This window comes from Ovis canadensis, chromosome 2 (genome assembly GCF_042477335.2).
Source record: "Ovis canadensis isolate MfBH-ARS-UI-01 breed Bighorn chromosome 2, ARS-UI_OviCan_v2, whole genome shotgun sequence".
NCBI lineage: Eukaryota > Metazoa > Chordata > Mammalia > Artiodactyla > Bovidae > Ovis > Ovis canadensis.
The window spans coordinates 84,588,507-84,602,670 of NC_091246.1; the positions used below are offsets into that span (position 1 = coordinate 84,588,507).

At 35.7% G+C, this 14,164-nt stretch overlaps 1 protein-coding gene across 6 annotated transcripts in view; it reads left to right on the top strand.

Moving 5' to 3' along the window:
• The window catches only part of CCDC171 (coiled-coil domain containing 171), a 345,827-nt gene that overhangs the window by 82,898 nt on the left and 248,765 nt on the right, over window positions 1-14,164 (top strand). For all 6 annotated transcript variants that reach the window (XR_011254379.1, XM_069576620.1, XM_069576618.1 and 3 more), the window contains one exon: window positions 10,858-10,960. Coding sequence is in view for 5 of the 6 variants with exons in the window: in XM_069576620.1 (XP_069432721.1) it covers window positions 10,858-10,960 (103 nt within the window). In the remaining variant the exon portion in view is untranslated. The remainder of the gene's footprint in view (window positions 1-10,857; window positions 10,961-14,164) is intronic.

Here is a 14,164-nt window from a genome sequence, read left to right on the forward strand (position 1 = left end):
TATTTTTGACCCACATTGACTGAAACACTTCTTTTTCCTTAACAAATGTCTGTATACCTCCTAATGTTGAACTCTGTTTCCATTTAACTCAGGATATCCAATTTGTTCTGATTAAGGGATTGATATCATTGCTTTTACTCTGGTTGAATTTGTAGTTTGAGTACTTTGAATGTGGGGTTTTAGGAAGTTTAGAGTTCTCTGCGTAGCAGTTGTTGTTGTTCATTTGCCAAGTTGTGTCCAACTCCTTGTGACCCCATGGACCACAGCACATCAGTCTCCTTGTCACTTACCATCTCCCAAAGTTTGCTGTATTACTGAGTAGAAAGAGAAATGTTGCAGAATCATATGTATAGGAGAACCCAGTTTGGTTTGTTTTTGAAGGATTGTTGTTGTTGTTCACTGTGTAGCATACTATAGTGCCTATTCACTGCGATGTGTTACCCTATATTCCATAGGCAACCCACCTCTTCACTCCTGGTTCTGGAAGGTGAATCATGGTGGAGAAAAACTTGTTAGAGTCACTGAGCTGAGTCTTAGACTTGCTGTGCTTACTTATTAGATAGTGTAATCAAATAGTTTGGAAAGAGAGTTGTCACTGGGAATGCAGTGGTGAAGACCTAGTCACCAATATAAGTTGGTGTGCATCCTCCTGACTCTGGTCTTCTAGCACTCCAGTGACAAGGCAGAAGATAAAAGAAGACTGGCTGAATTCACCGCTGAGCTCAGGATGCTTTGTGATTACAAATAATTTACTTGGTGCCAACAGGTATTTACTTTTTAGCTTTCACAGTTTGGTGGATGGTCTGAAAAAGAGGTAAGTTGCAGCTCGTTCACAGCCTCTGTTTGCTTGTTTTAACCCTTGACACTCAACCTGTAAAACACTGTTGTTCTGACTAGTAGACGAGCCAATGGGATGTTCAGAAACAGATTCAAGTGCAGCTTAAGTGATTGACAGTTCATATGGTTCAGCCTAACTATTCATATGTTCCTCTCTGTTTCTTCATCTTTCTTAAAGCCTTAGCTTTATGTCTTATTTTCTTCCATCGCGTTTTTTTTTTTTTTTTGGTTTCCCAGGTGGTGCTAGTGGTAAAGAACCAACGTGCCAGTGCAGGAGACATAAGAGACGTGGGTTCAGTCCCTGGGTAGGGAAGATGGCCTGGAAGAGGGAATGGCAGTCCACTCCAGTATTCTTGCCTAGTGAATCCCATGGACAGAGGTGCCTGGTGGGCTATGGTCCATGGGGTCACAAAAACTCAGACACGACTAAAGTGACTTAGCATGCATTATTAGCTTTATCTTTTAGCTTGTTCTGTTTATTCTTATTAGAACAGTTGCTTTCTGTCTCTTTACTTGACCATAATATGAAATTTAAAAAATAATTAATTAAAATTTATTTACTGAAAACACTGTTACTTTGAATAGTAAGTGCAGTGTTTTCTTTTTAATAAAGAAGTCTGTCCATGGAATTCTCCGGGCAAGAATACTGGAGTGGGTAGCCATTCCCTTTCCAAGGGCGTCTTCCTAACCCAGGGATCGAACCTGGGTCTCCTGCATTGCAGGCAGATTCTTTACCATCTGAGTGACCAGTGAAGCTTCTTAATGAAAATGCTATTACTTTAAACAGTAAGTACAGTATTTTCTTTTTAATAAAAAATTCATCTATTGCTTTTCATAAATATATTTTGGGGTACATATATCTTTATTTCCTTTAATTTTTTAGTAGGTTAGTAGCCTTTGAGTTGGGAGGGTAATCTTACAAATTTCTCTCTAAAGAGATATCTATCAAATTAAAAATTTTAAACCATAAAAATGGAGTTTTTTGGTTCTGTGTCCTCAAAGTCTGTTATTTTTGTTTTGAGTTCATAATTGTTTTTGACTGAAGAGAGAATAACACAAGAGGAGGCTTTTACTTTTTGCCTTTGGGAATAAAGTTTTGTTTTAATGACATTCTATGATCCTGTGTCCCCTAGTGTGTCTTTCCTACAGTTACATTTCTTTCGAACATAATAGTTTCAGCTTTTATAGAATATAGATGGGAAGTATAAATTAACTATAGGTAATTTTTCTCTCCCTTTGAGCTAACAGCTTGTTTTCTAGTTTAGCTCACAATCATGGCCATTATTCAAGTCTTGGTCTTTATTTTCTCTGTTGCATTGTAAGAGAAAATTAAAGCCATTTTCTTCTATAGGTTTACTAGTAAGACCAAGGTGTTATTATAATATGCAAAGACTTTAGGAAGTTTTGAGACTTAAAAATAACAATTGCATAACTGAAGGTCGCTTAGCCTTTCAGAACTGAAAGAAGCCATCGAGGTCATCTAGGTCAGGATAAACACAGAGTCAATAAACTGGTTGCAAAGTGATAGCTCCCCTGTTACAAAAGATAAAAATTAAATATAGAATGTAATTTTGGAAAAGTTCAAACTGGGTTTGTTGAGTCTTCTCTTTGTATTTAAGGAATACAGCCAACATTAATTGTGCTTTTATGTTCGTGAAATTTCTCCTATTCAACTTATGGATTTAGAAGATATGATTAACAAATGAGTAATATATTATTATTGTTTTTAATGTCATAGTATTAATAGAATTTCAACATAGGACATCTAGGGATTTAGCAAAATCCCTAGATGCTATGTGTTGTACACTATTGAATTTGACTTTAAAAAGTTTTGATTAAAATCGAACTATTAATTTTAAATTCTTTGAATTTAATAATGATTTAATCAGCTACTCAATAAAATTGAATTTCTAGTTTAAGCTGCTTAGTGCTGATGCTTATTAAAGCCCACCAGAGGCTCAGTAGATCCAGTTGGGTCTTATAGTCATTACTGTGAGTTTTTATATCTGCTTCTCTTGAGCAGGGGAGCTATCATTTCCAAATTGGCATTATTAGGATTTGCTTTGTGCTTTCTACAATGAAATATTTTAGAGTCCATCATTTCTTGAGATTTGTTTTTCTGCCACTCAGTAATATTTAGTTACAGCTCTAGGAGAAGACCATATATTGAAAAGGGAATTCTAGTTCTCATGAGGTTTTGCTCAAAGAATATTTTATTCTCTAAAGAACTTGTGATTGAAAATGGTCAAGTATATATTTTTTCCCTATACTTTGGGGGCTTGACTGATTATATAATAATAATGATTGCTGGCGTTAGATAGGATTTTGGAAAGTGCTTTGATTGCTGTGCTTTGAGGTAAAGTTAGTGTTTCTTGATAATATTTTTGCATCAAATGATCTGTTAGGTTTGCTTTAGGAAACATGCTTCTGATTTTGCAGGAGGCATTCAAAACTAATGATCTAATAAATATTCTATTCTGAATTTTTATGAAAAACTTGTTGATTCCTGCTTTTCACCCACAATAGAATAGTATTTATATATGAGAGTTGTTTTTGCTAATATAAACATGGCTCTCTTAGTGGTCCTTAAAGTTTTAATACTGTTAAGTTGTATTTCTCTAATGTGTATGTGTTTGTGTATTTAAATGTATATTGTATGGCTGTCTTTCTAAATTTGTGATGCAGGCATAAAGCTTTTTCTTTAAGTTTTCTGATATTTATTAATATAAAAATCCTAAATTTTGAAAATTCAAACCTCATTTTTAGTCTTGGAAGAAATAAAATGATATTGTGTATGTGTGTGTCTGAAAGAGAGAGAAAGAGAGACAGAGGAAGAGAGAGAGAAGGAGATGTTTATATGTCAAAGCCTATATTCAGATTGGATGGTGGCATAAATTAATTGTGTAGCTGTGTAAGAGAAGGTGACATTTCATCATATGGCATAAGAAGTTGGATCATAGAATGCTCACATTGGGAAAGAAAGAGTAAACTGTTTTATGAAGAAGTAAGAGAGGTTAGTTACTGTCATTATGATCAAGGAGAAGCTGCAGATGGTGATGATGATGAAAGCTAACCGTATCAAATTCAGTTTAGCTGAGCAGGCTCTCCTGGAATCCTTACAAATGGACTGCCTCTGTAAAACTAAGTGGAAGATAAGATGAAAAGGTGAAGCATAAGTATGTGATGTCAGTTGTAGGTTCTGATACTCCTCTGTTTTTACTCAGAATTCCTTTATAATGGCTTAAAATATATTTAAACTGATTTAAAAGCTTACTTGAATTCAAAACCATTTAAAAATGATAAGCATTATGTGTTACTGCTATAAAAGTTTGACCTGTTTTTAAAAAACCAATTTCATTAATCTAAACAAATCTAGTGACTAAATAAAATATTTATTTTTTTACCTATTTGTTTTTTCTATAATTTTAAACCTTATTATTAGCACCCCTTAATTGTTTTTATTGTTATTTATGGTTTGAGTCAACTTTTCTGTTGCAGATCAGCAGCACTCATTTGTCCAATTTCTAGATATAAATATATGTGTATGCTTTTTAATATTTTCACAAGTTTATATTAGAAATTTTTATTTACATACATGTCTATTTATGATATTCATGCATATTAGCAGAAGTGAGGGATGAGTTTTTATAGGCTCAAAGAAAGATAAGATGATAGAATGACATGTTAGATTAAGCCAGGAATTCATTTACTTTAGCAGTGCGTGAAATATTGTGTACCAAGGTGAAAATATAACATAACTCTTTGTCAGCTCATTGTTCTCTCTGCTGACTCCTGTTTTATAATACATTAAGATCTTCCAGTCAGAAATTTTTTTGCATTTTCTTTGAATATTTTGATATTTTTAGTCCCTTTTCTGTACTGGTTTTAAATTCATCATGACATCTAAAGTAGTCCTGGGTTCATGGTGAGTGATCAGTATGTTCATCTTAATATCATCTGGTTAGCCCAAACATAGCAGTAAGGGACTTTTATTTCTACAGTAATAAAGCTTTTTATGCAAATTAGTCTAAGGCGAAAAGAAGTGAGTTCTTGTGACTTATGTCCGAGGGAAAAAAAAAAGAAGGGAGTTCTTTTATCCTACAGTTTTGTCTTTTAAACTTGATTGAATGTTTAGAATTGCAGAATTTGTTGAGTCAACAATTTAACATTTAACCTTAATTTCCTTTTTATGTCATACAATGAAACATATTAATCAAAAATTAGAAACTTAGTCTTTTATATTGGTTTGGCATTTTGTTTTCAACCTAGCAGTTTTTTTAGCTGATAGATTGTGTTTTTATTCTAGAAATTTCCTGCTTATCAAAAGTCTATTAAGAGAACTAACAGCTTTGAGAACAAAATTTAAATATAAGTGTAGTCCACACTTTTAAAAAGTTCCAGCTATTTTCTCTATATGAATGAAGAATGAAGACTTGATTTATAAAACCAAAACAATTTATTAGGAAAAAATTTGTCAGATATAAAAGAAAAGGACACTTTGCTGTGTACCTGAAACTAACACAATTTTGTAAATCAACTCTGCTTCAATAGTTCTTGAGCAAACCTGGCTTCATTTAGTCAGTGATGTCACTGTTCTCAGTGATGAATCAATAAGTGACATAGTAAACTCATTACCAAATTTAAAGGGAAATAAATATTTTTTCAGTTATTACTTTTTAATATAAATGTATTTATTAAGCATACTTTTTATGAAAAATGTATACTACTGCATTTAAATTATTTATTGTAAAATAAGAAATAAACATCAGAAAACTGTAAAATAAACAAATCATTGTATAAAAAAAAAGCAATGAAAGGAAAAATTTTCAATCATAATCTGGCTCATAAACCTATTAGATGTAATAAAGTTTATATTGGCTATATTATGAGACTATTAGCCAGATATCTCTATAGAAAATTAGAATAGTGCTAATTATAAATAGAATAACAAGAAAGGAACTTCCTCAACTGAGAAAGGGCATTTGTGAAAAACCTATAACCAACATCAAGGTTGATGGTGAAAGGCTGCTTTCTTTTTAAGATCGGGAACAAGGTAAGGATGTATACTGTTACCATGTCTAGCTAACATTGTACTGGTGGTTCCAGCCAGAGCAATAAGGCAAGAAAAATAAAAGTCATTAATTTTGGAAAGAGAGAAATAAACTCTTTGCAAATCATGTAGGTTTTTTTTTTTGAGTCACAAGCTTTATTTTTTGTAGAAGAGTTGTAGATTTGGGTTTAGTGACTAAATATGTACACAATTTTTAAAAATTAGAAAATTATAAGGAATTCACACACACAACTATTAGAACTAACAAACAAGTTTAGCAAAATTGCAAGGATCATAAGAGTTAATATTGTTATTGTTAAGATAATAATGTTCCTCAATATATACATTCAATGCAGTCTCTATCAAATTCTCAGCTGGCCTTTTGCATATAGTGACACCCTGATTCAAAAATTCATATGGAAATTTAAGAGACCTAGAATAGGTCCAGTATGTCTTCCTTATTATAAATCACAGTATCATAGTATGCCAAACCAGCTTATAAAATAGATAATCTGATAGATTTGAAATAACTGACTGTACATAAAAGGAAACAGTATAACTGAGTCCTTGCCTTATTTCTGATATCAAATTCTAAATTGATTAAGGAGTCATAAAAGAGGAAGATGAAAAAGTAGAAATAAAGGAATTTAAGTGTTTTATAATCTTGGAGTAAGGAATATATGACATAAAATCTAGAAGTCCCAAGGCAAATTGTTGATAAATTTGATTACTTGAAAGCACTAGAATAGCCAAAATAATCTTGTAAAAGAAGAATAAAGTTGAAGAAGTAGCATTTCCCAATTGTAAAGGTTACTATAAAGCTCTGCTGTTAAAGTGCTATGCTCAATATGCCAACAGATTTGGAAAACTCAGCAGTTGCCACAGGACTGTAAAAGGTCAGTTTTCATTCCAATCCCAAAGAAAGGCAATGCCAAAGAATGTTCAAACCACTGCACAGTTGCACTCATCTCACATGCTAGCAAAGTAATACTCCTAATTCTCCAAGCTAGGCTTCAGCATTATGTGACCTGAGAACTTCCAGATGTTCATTCTGGATTTAGAAAAGGCAGAGGAACCAAAGATCAAATTGCCAACAGCCATTGGATCGTAGAAAAAGCAAAAGAATTCTGGATAAAACATCTACTGGGCTGGATGAAGCACAAGCTGGAATCAAGATTGCCAGGAAAAATACCAATAACCTCACATACGCAGACACCACCACCCTTATGGCAGAAAGCAAAGAAGAATTAAAGAGCCTCTTGATGAAAGTAAAAGAGGAGAGTGAAAAAGTTGGCGTAAAACTCAACATTCAGAAAACTAAGATCATGGCATCCGGTCCCTTCATGGCAAATAGATGGGGAAACAATGGAAACAGTGAAAGAGTTTATTTTCTTGGCCTCCAAAATCACAGCAGCCACAAAATTAAAAGATGCTTGCTCCTTGGAAGAAAAGCTATGACCAACCTGCTGCTGCTGCTGCTAAGTCGCTTCAGTCGTGTCCGACTCTGTGCGACCCCATAGACGGCAGCCCACCAGGCTCTGCCGTCCCTGGGATTCTCCAGGCAAGAACACTAGAGTGGGTTGCCATTTCCTTCTCCAATGCATGAGAGTGAAAAGTGAGAGTGAAAAGTAAAACTGAAGTCACTGAGTCGTGTCCAACTCTCAGTGACTCCATGGACTACAGCCCACCAGGCTCCTCCGTCCATGGGATTTTCCAGGCAAGAGTACTGGAGTGGGGTGCCATTACAACATATTAAAATGTGGAGATATTACTTTGCCAACAAAGGTCCATCTAGTCAAGGGTATGGTTTTTCTGGTAGTCATGTATGGATGTGAGAGTTGGACTATAAAGAAAGCTGAGCACAGAATTGATGCTTTGAACTGTGGTGTTGGAGAAGACTCTTGAGAGTCCCTTGAACTGAAAGGAGATCAAACCAGTCAATCCTAAAGGAAATAAATCCTGAATATTCATTGGAAGGACTGATGCTGAAGCTGAAACTCCAGTACTTTGGCCACCTGATGCGAAGAGCCGACTCATTAGAAAAGACCCTGATGCTTGGAAAGATTGAGGGCAGACAGAGAAGGGGACGACGAGAATGAGATGGTTGGATGGGATCACCGGCTCGATGGACATAAGTTTGAGCAAGCTCTGGGGGTTGGTGATGGGCAGGGAAGCCTAGGGTGCTACAGTCCATGGAGTCACAAAGGGTCGAACATGACTGAGTGAACTGAAGAAAGCTATAATAGTCAAGACAGTGTGATATTGCCATAATGTAGACATGTATATCAATGGAAAAGAATTGAGAATCCAGAAATAAACTCATAATTATGTTTAATTGTTTTTGAAAAGGGTGCCAAGTTAATTCAGTGGGAGAAAAAATAGCATTTTTCAACAAATGGTGGTGAAAGAACTGGGTATCCAGAAGCTAGAGAGTGAATTTGGACCCTGCACAAAAGTTCAATGGTTCATAGGCCCAAATAGAGTAGCTAAGACTACAAAAATCTTAGGCTGTGCTTTCTTAGGAGCCACAGCAAAAGCTCAAGTGACAAAAAATAGATGCATTGTACTTCACCGAAATTAAATACTTCTGTGCTTCAGAAGATAGAAGGTAAAAATACAGTCACAAAGTGCTAGAAAATTTTTGCAAATCAAGTGATTGATAAAGAACTTGTATTCAGAATAATAGAGAAATAACAATGAAAAATATGCTAAAGGTTTAAATGGAGATTTCTTCAAAGAAGATGTACAAATGGTCAGTAAGTATGTTAAAAAATGTTCAAAAATCATTAGTCGGGGATATGCAAATCAAAACAACAATGAGATGACTCTTCACACTCATTCACATGACTGCAATTTAAAAACTAGACAATAACAAGTTTTAGAAAACGTGGAGAAGTTGGAACATTTTGTTTCTAAGAATATAGTCAAAAGGCAAATGGCAAATTGGCAATAATGATTTGCAGTGTGTGTGACAAAGCAATCATTTTCATAATTTACAAAGGACTGTAATAAATCACTAAGTAAAATGTGTACAGTGTAATATAGAAATGAACACATGAAAAGGCAGTTCACAGAAGAAATACAAGCTACTGATAAAGATATGAAAAGATGGTTAATCTTATTTAAAATTAAAGAAATGGACAGTAAAAGAAGTTGATGATGCTTAGCTTGTAAAGGTATGGGAAAGTAAATACTTATGCTTTTCATGGTAGTTTATACCAGTAGGACTTTAGAAAGCAATTTGGTAACAATTGTCTGAAAATAGTTGTGCATACTGTTTACTCATCAAATCTATTTCTAGGAGTTTACTGAGTAGATATACTTGAATGCATTCTAAGATGTACAAGTATACATGTAAGGATTTATATTATAGTATTGTCATTAATAGGAAAAATGCAAATAACCTATAAATCTTAGCAGTAGGGGACTGGTTAAATTCATTAATGATACAATGGATAAGTTAATTCATCTAAACAATGGAATGCTATGCAACTGAAGAAATATGATGTGGAAAGGATGTTAAAAACATACTGTGAATGGAAAAATAAGTTGTATAATAGTATGTATACTTTAATCCCATTTGAATTTAGAATTGAATATATTTAATATGTACTTCCTGTTTCTATTTCTTATATGTCACTAAGACAAAAAAAATTGTAGGCTTATTCATTCTTTGCCCTGTTCCAATAGAAGTTACAGCAGACTTCACAGTCACCAATGACTTCCATGTCCAGTGAACATGGAACATGCTAGTCTCTGTTTTTCTTGAATATTCTGTGACACTGGACATAACTCTCTCCTTGAAATGTTCTTTTATTTTGGTTTTCATGACTTTATCTTCTGTTTTTCTTCCTCCTTTTCCAGTCTTTTTTGCTGCCTTTTTCTTTTCCAAGTATTAAATTCCTGGGTTCCTTAGGCTTTATCCTAGACTCTTTTCGCTTCCTGTCAGACACTCTCACGGCAAGCTTCACATCCCTAGATGATTCTCAAGCCTATGTTTGACCTCTCTTCTGAGCTTTATACCACTGCATCCAGCTGCCTCTGATAGTTTTTACTTTATTTATTATTTTTTAATTCAAATATATTTAGGGTCAGTTATTTGCCAGGTAGTTTACTGGTGCTGGGAGTCTTTTAAAAGTGCTTTACTGGAATATGATCTAAACAGAATTTATGATTAACATTACCCACCAGAAACAAACAAGTGAAATAAATAGAAACAGCCAAAATAAGGCCACCTCTGCTTCCATGGCTCTTGCTCAGCTGCTGAAGTCCACCCAGTTCTAGTCTGAAACCTTGGGATCAGGCTTTACTACTCATTTTATCTGAGCATTTCCTCCTCCAGTCCAGCTGAATCCAGTCCAATGGAATCCAACCCAATCCAGTCACTGTGCTCTAACCCAAGGCAGTGATACCAAGGCTGGCCATTCTGTCTTCTAAGTAGGCACCCCTCCAACACCCTTCAGTGCTTATGCTCCCACATCCCCCTTTCTCTGCCAAGACCCTAATCTAAGCTGCCGTCAGCTCTTGAGTAGTCTGCTACAGTTCCTTCTAATTTGTCATACTGCATTCACTTTTGACCACTATCTGGCAATTTGCTACATGACTGCAAGTATAATCTTTTAAAATTTTCCTCAATTTCTCTGTGTCTCTATTTCCTTATCTGTAAAATGAGATAATGATGGCCCTTCCCTCATAGATTTGTTGTGATGATAGAAAGAATTGCTATGTTAGAGTATGGAGAATAGTGCCAGGCCCTGAGGCCTCAGTCAATTGTTATTGAGAGCTTGACACACTGTTGCATTAAGCTAAGTACAAGAAATGGTTAAGATAGAGATTTATTAATAATAGATTTGAATGGAGTAATTATTAGCTCATTTATACTTAATTGTGCTTTATGTATTCACACAAAAAATCTGCAACTCTTACAATGCGTGACCTTATTATGTGTAATTTTTTTTCTTAATTAAAAGGCTAAGAAGCACCAGGCTTTTCTAGTGGAGACATGTGAAAATAACGTGAAAGAATTGGAATCGATCCTGGACAGCTTTTGTGTGTCGGGCCAGTGGACATCAGGTTAGTTGAAGGTATAAAATGACAGATGCATCTGTCAGTGTTCCAAAGTCACTACATTTTGGGAATTCTGCAGATGCCTCTTATAGTCCCTCATCTCAACATGTTTTGATTTGATGACATGATAAGAGCAGTTCTCACAGCAGTCAGTTGGCCTAGCTGGCTGCGAAAGGGTGACGGACTGTGGACCTGCTGTTGTCCTACCCGAACTTGATTTACAAGTGTTGGTGTCTGTGTGATTGGACAGACAAGGGCTCACTTGCTGTGTTCTGGATCCAACTGAGAAGAAAGTCCATACAGTATACCTGCAAGGGGAACAGATGTTTCCATCAAACCGAGCCAAATTCTGAGGCAACCTTCAGCAACTTAAAGGTCATGTATTCAAAAGGTTATGTAGGACACAGGCTGTAACAGTGCATATTCCTCACTGCTGCTTTCCAGTCTGGTTTCTCCTTCATTTCCTACCACAGGGTGCATACTCTCCAGATGAGTGCTTCAGTAAAACACTTTGGTTTTAGTATCAGCCCACTTAATATGATAGAGAACTGTAAAGATTGTATATCGGGTAGGCATATTTTGGTATCAAGCAAAAAGCATTAGTTACTAATGAATGCTCTCCATGATTTCTGCTTCCTTAATTTGTGTGTGTGTGTGTGTGCCATTATTTGTGCTATAGTAGCTTTGACTTAGGTACTTTCACTTCTCTACCTCAGTTTGCTTTTGGCATACCGTCAGCCTCAAATTATTTAGTTGCTTTCTGACTCAATTATATTTTTCAAAAAAGCATGGAAAATTCAATTCCTTATACCTTAAAATGGCTTCAAGACTGTTTTTCTAAAGGAAGCAAGCATATTTGACAAATAAGTTCTTTAGGAAATGCTTAAGTTCAGAAAAGTTTGTTGTCCTTATAAAACCAGAAAGATATGATCAAGGCCCATTTCACATTATGAATCTGCAGATTTCTGTTGGTGAACTGTTAGAAACTGAGTGAGATTTGCTGCTACCTATTTTTAACTTTCTTTGTTTTTATTTAAACTTTTTCCAAAAGCATTAGTATTTCATTGTTTGTCACTGTAAAATCAAGGTGTATAAAAGTGACATAAAAATACAGATATCCACTTTTCAATTGTATTTGCTAAAGCTTTGAGGAATAAAATTTTCTTTTTCAGTGATAGTGTTTTATTATTCAGATGTGTCATTGCTTAATGGTTTTAAGGATCTTTAAAACTGTTAAATTATTATCATAACATATCTTAATGCTTCAATGTGCAGAGTTGAATTGGAAAACCTAAGAATAATGAGGTCATGTCTCCTTTGAGGTTTAAAGTTAAATAGTTGATAACAAAGAAACTCATAAGTTATTACTAAACCTGTAGAAAAAGAATTGTCTTCTAATAAAGTTTTTCTTTTTATTCTCATCTTTCAGTGACCATCTTTTTTGAACTTCTTGTTCCTGGGAAAGGGATTGTGTGCTGAATTTGTGATTTCTGTTCCGTTATAGTGGTCTTTGTTTCCATATTGTGCTGGTTATTGATTCTTTTACCTACCCTGGAATCATTCTCCTCTGGTCTCTGTTTTGCCTTCTGGAGGCTGACCTCTGTGGACTACATGACCTGGGCTTCTTTGCCCTCTGGCTTGGGGGTTGGATTTGGATTGTAGGTGCACCAGCAGGAGATTAAGAGAGTTGAGGAAGAAAGGAAAGCAGAGAATGTCACAGTGTTTATTTCCCCCATTCCCTCCAGTGTGTTACTGGCAGTGGTTTCATTTTTGGTGGCCACAGCTCCTGTCAAGTGGGTTCTTTTCCACAGCTGTGGTTTGTGTTGGTCTATGATGATAGCATTACCTCCACTTGACCCTGTAGGTGTCTCCATGGTATTAGTATTGGTTTTCCAGTCTTTAGAATGGACTGGTTGGATCTCCTTGCAGAGTCTTCTCCAACAACACAGTTCAAAAGCATCAATTCTCCGGCACTCAGCTTTCTTCACAGTCCTACTCTCACATCCATACATGACCACAGGAAAAACCGTAGCCTTGACTAGACGGACCTTTGTTGGCAAAGTAATGTCTCTGCTTTTGAATATGCTGTCTAGGCTGGTCATCACTTTCCTTCCAAGGAGTAAGTGTCTTTTAATTTCATGGCTGCAGTCACCATCTGCAGTGATTTTGGAGCCCCCAAAATAAAGTCTGCCACTGTTTCCACTGTTTCCCCATGTATTTCCCATGAAGTGATGGGACCAGATGCCATGATCTTTGTTTTCTGAATGTTGAGCTTTAAGCCAACTTTTTCACTTTCCTCTTTCACTTTCATCAAGAAGCTTTTAAGTTCATCTTCACTTTCTGCCATAAGGGTGGTGTCATCTGCATATCTGAGGTTATTGATATTTCTCCCTGCAATCTTGATTCCAGCTTGTGCTTCTTCCAGCCCAGTGTCTCTCATGATGTACTCTGCATATAAGTTAAATAAGCAGGATGACAATATACAGCCTTGACATACTCCTTTTCCTATTTGGAACCAGTCTGTTGTTCCATGTCCAGTTCTAACTGTTGCTTCCTGACCTGCATATAGGTTTCTCAAGAGGCAGGTCAGGTGGTCTGGTATTCCCATCTCTTTCAGAATTTTCCACAGTTTATTGTGATCCACACAGTCAAAGGCTTTGGCATAATCAATGAAGCAGAAATAAGATGTTTTTCTGGAATTCTCTTGCTTTTTCCATGATCCAGCGGATGTTGACAATTTGATCTCTGGTTCCTTTGCCTTTTCTAAAACCAGCTTGAACATCAGGAAGTTCATGGTTTAGGTATTGCTGAAGCCTGACTTGGAGAATTTTGAGCATTACTTTGCTAGCGTGTGAGATGAGTGCAATTGTGCGGTAGTTTGAGCATTCTTTTGCATTGCCTTTCTTTGGAATTGGAATGAAAACTGACCTTTTCCAGTCCTGTGGCCACTGCTGAGTTTTCCAAATTTGCTGCCACATTGAGTGTAGCACTTTCACAGCATCATCTTTCAGGATTTGAAATAGCTCAACTGGAATTCCATCACCTCCACTAGCTTTGTTAGTAGTGATGCTTTCTAAGGCCCACTTGACTTCACATTCCAGGATGTCTGGCTCTAGGTGAGTGATCACACCATCGTGATTATCTTGGTCATGAAGATCTTTTTTGTATAGTTCTTCTGTATATTCTTGCCACCTCTTCTTAATATCTTCT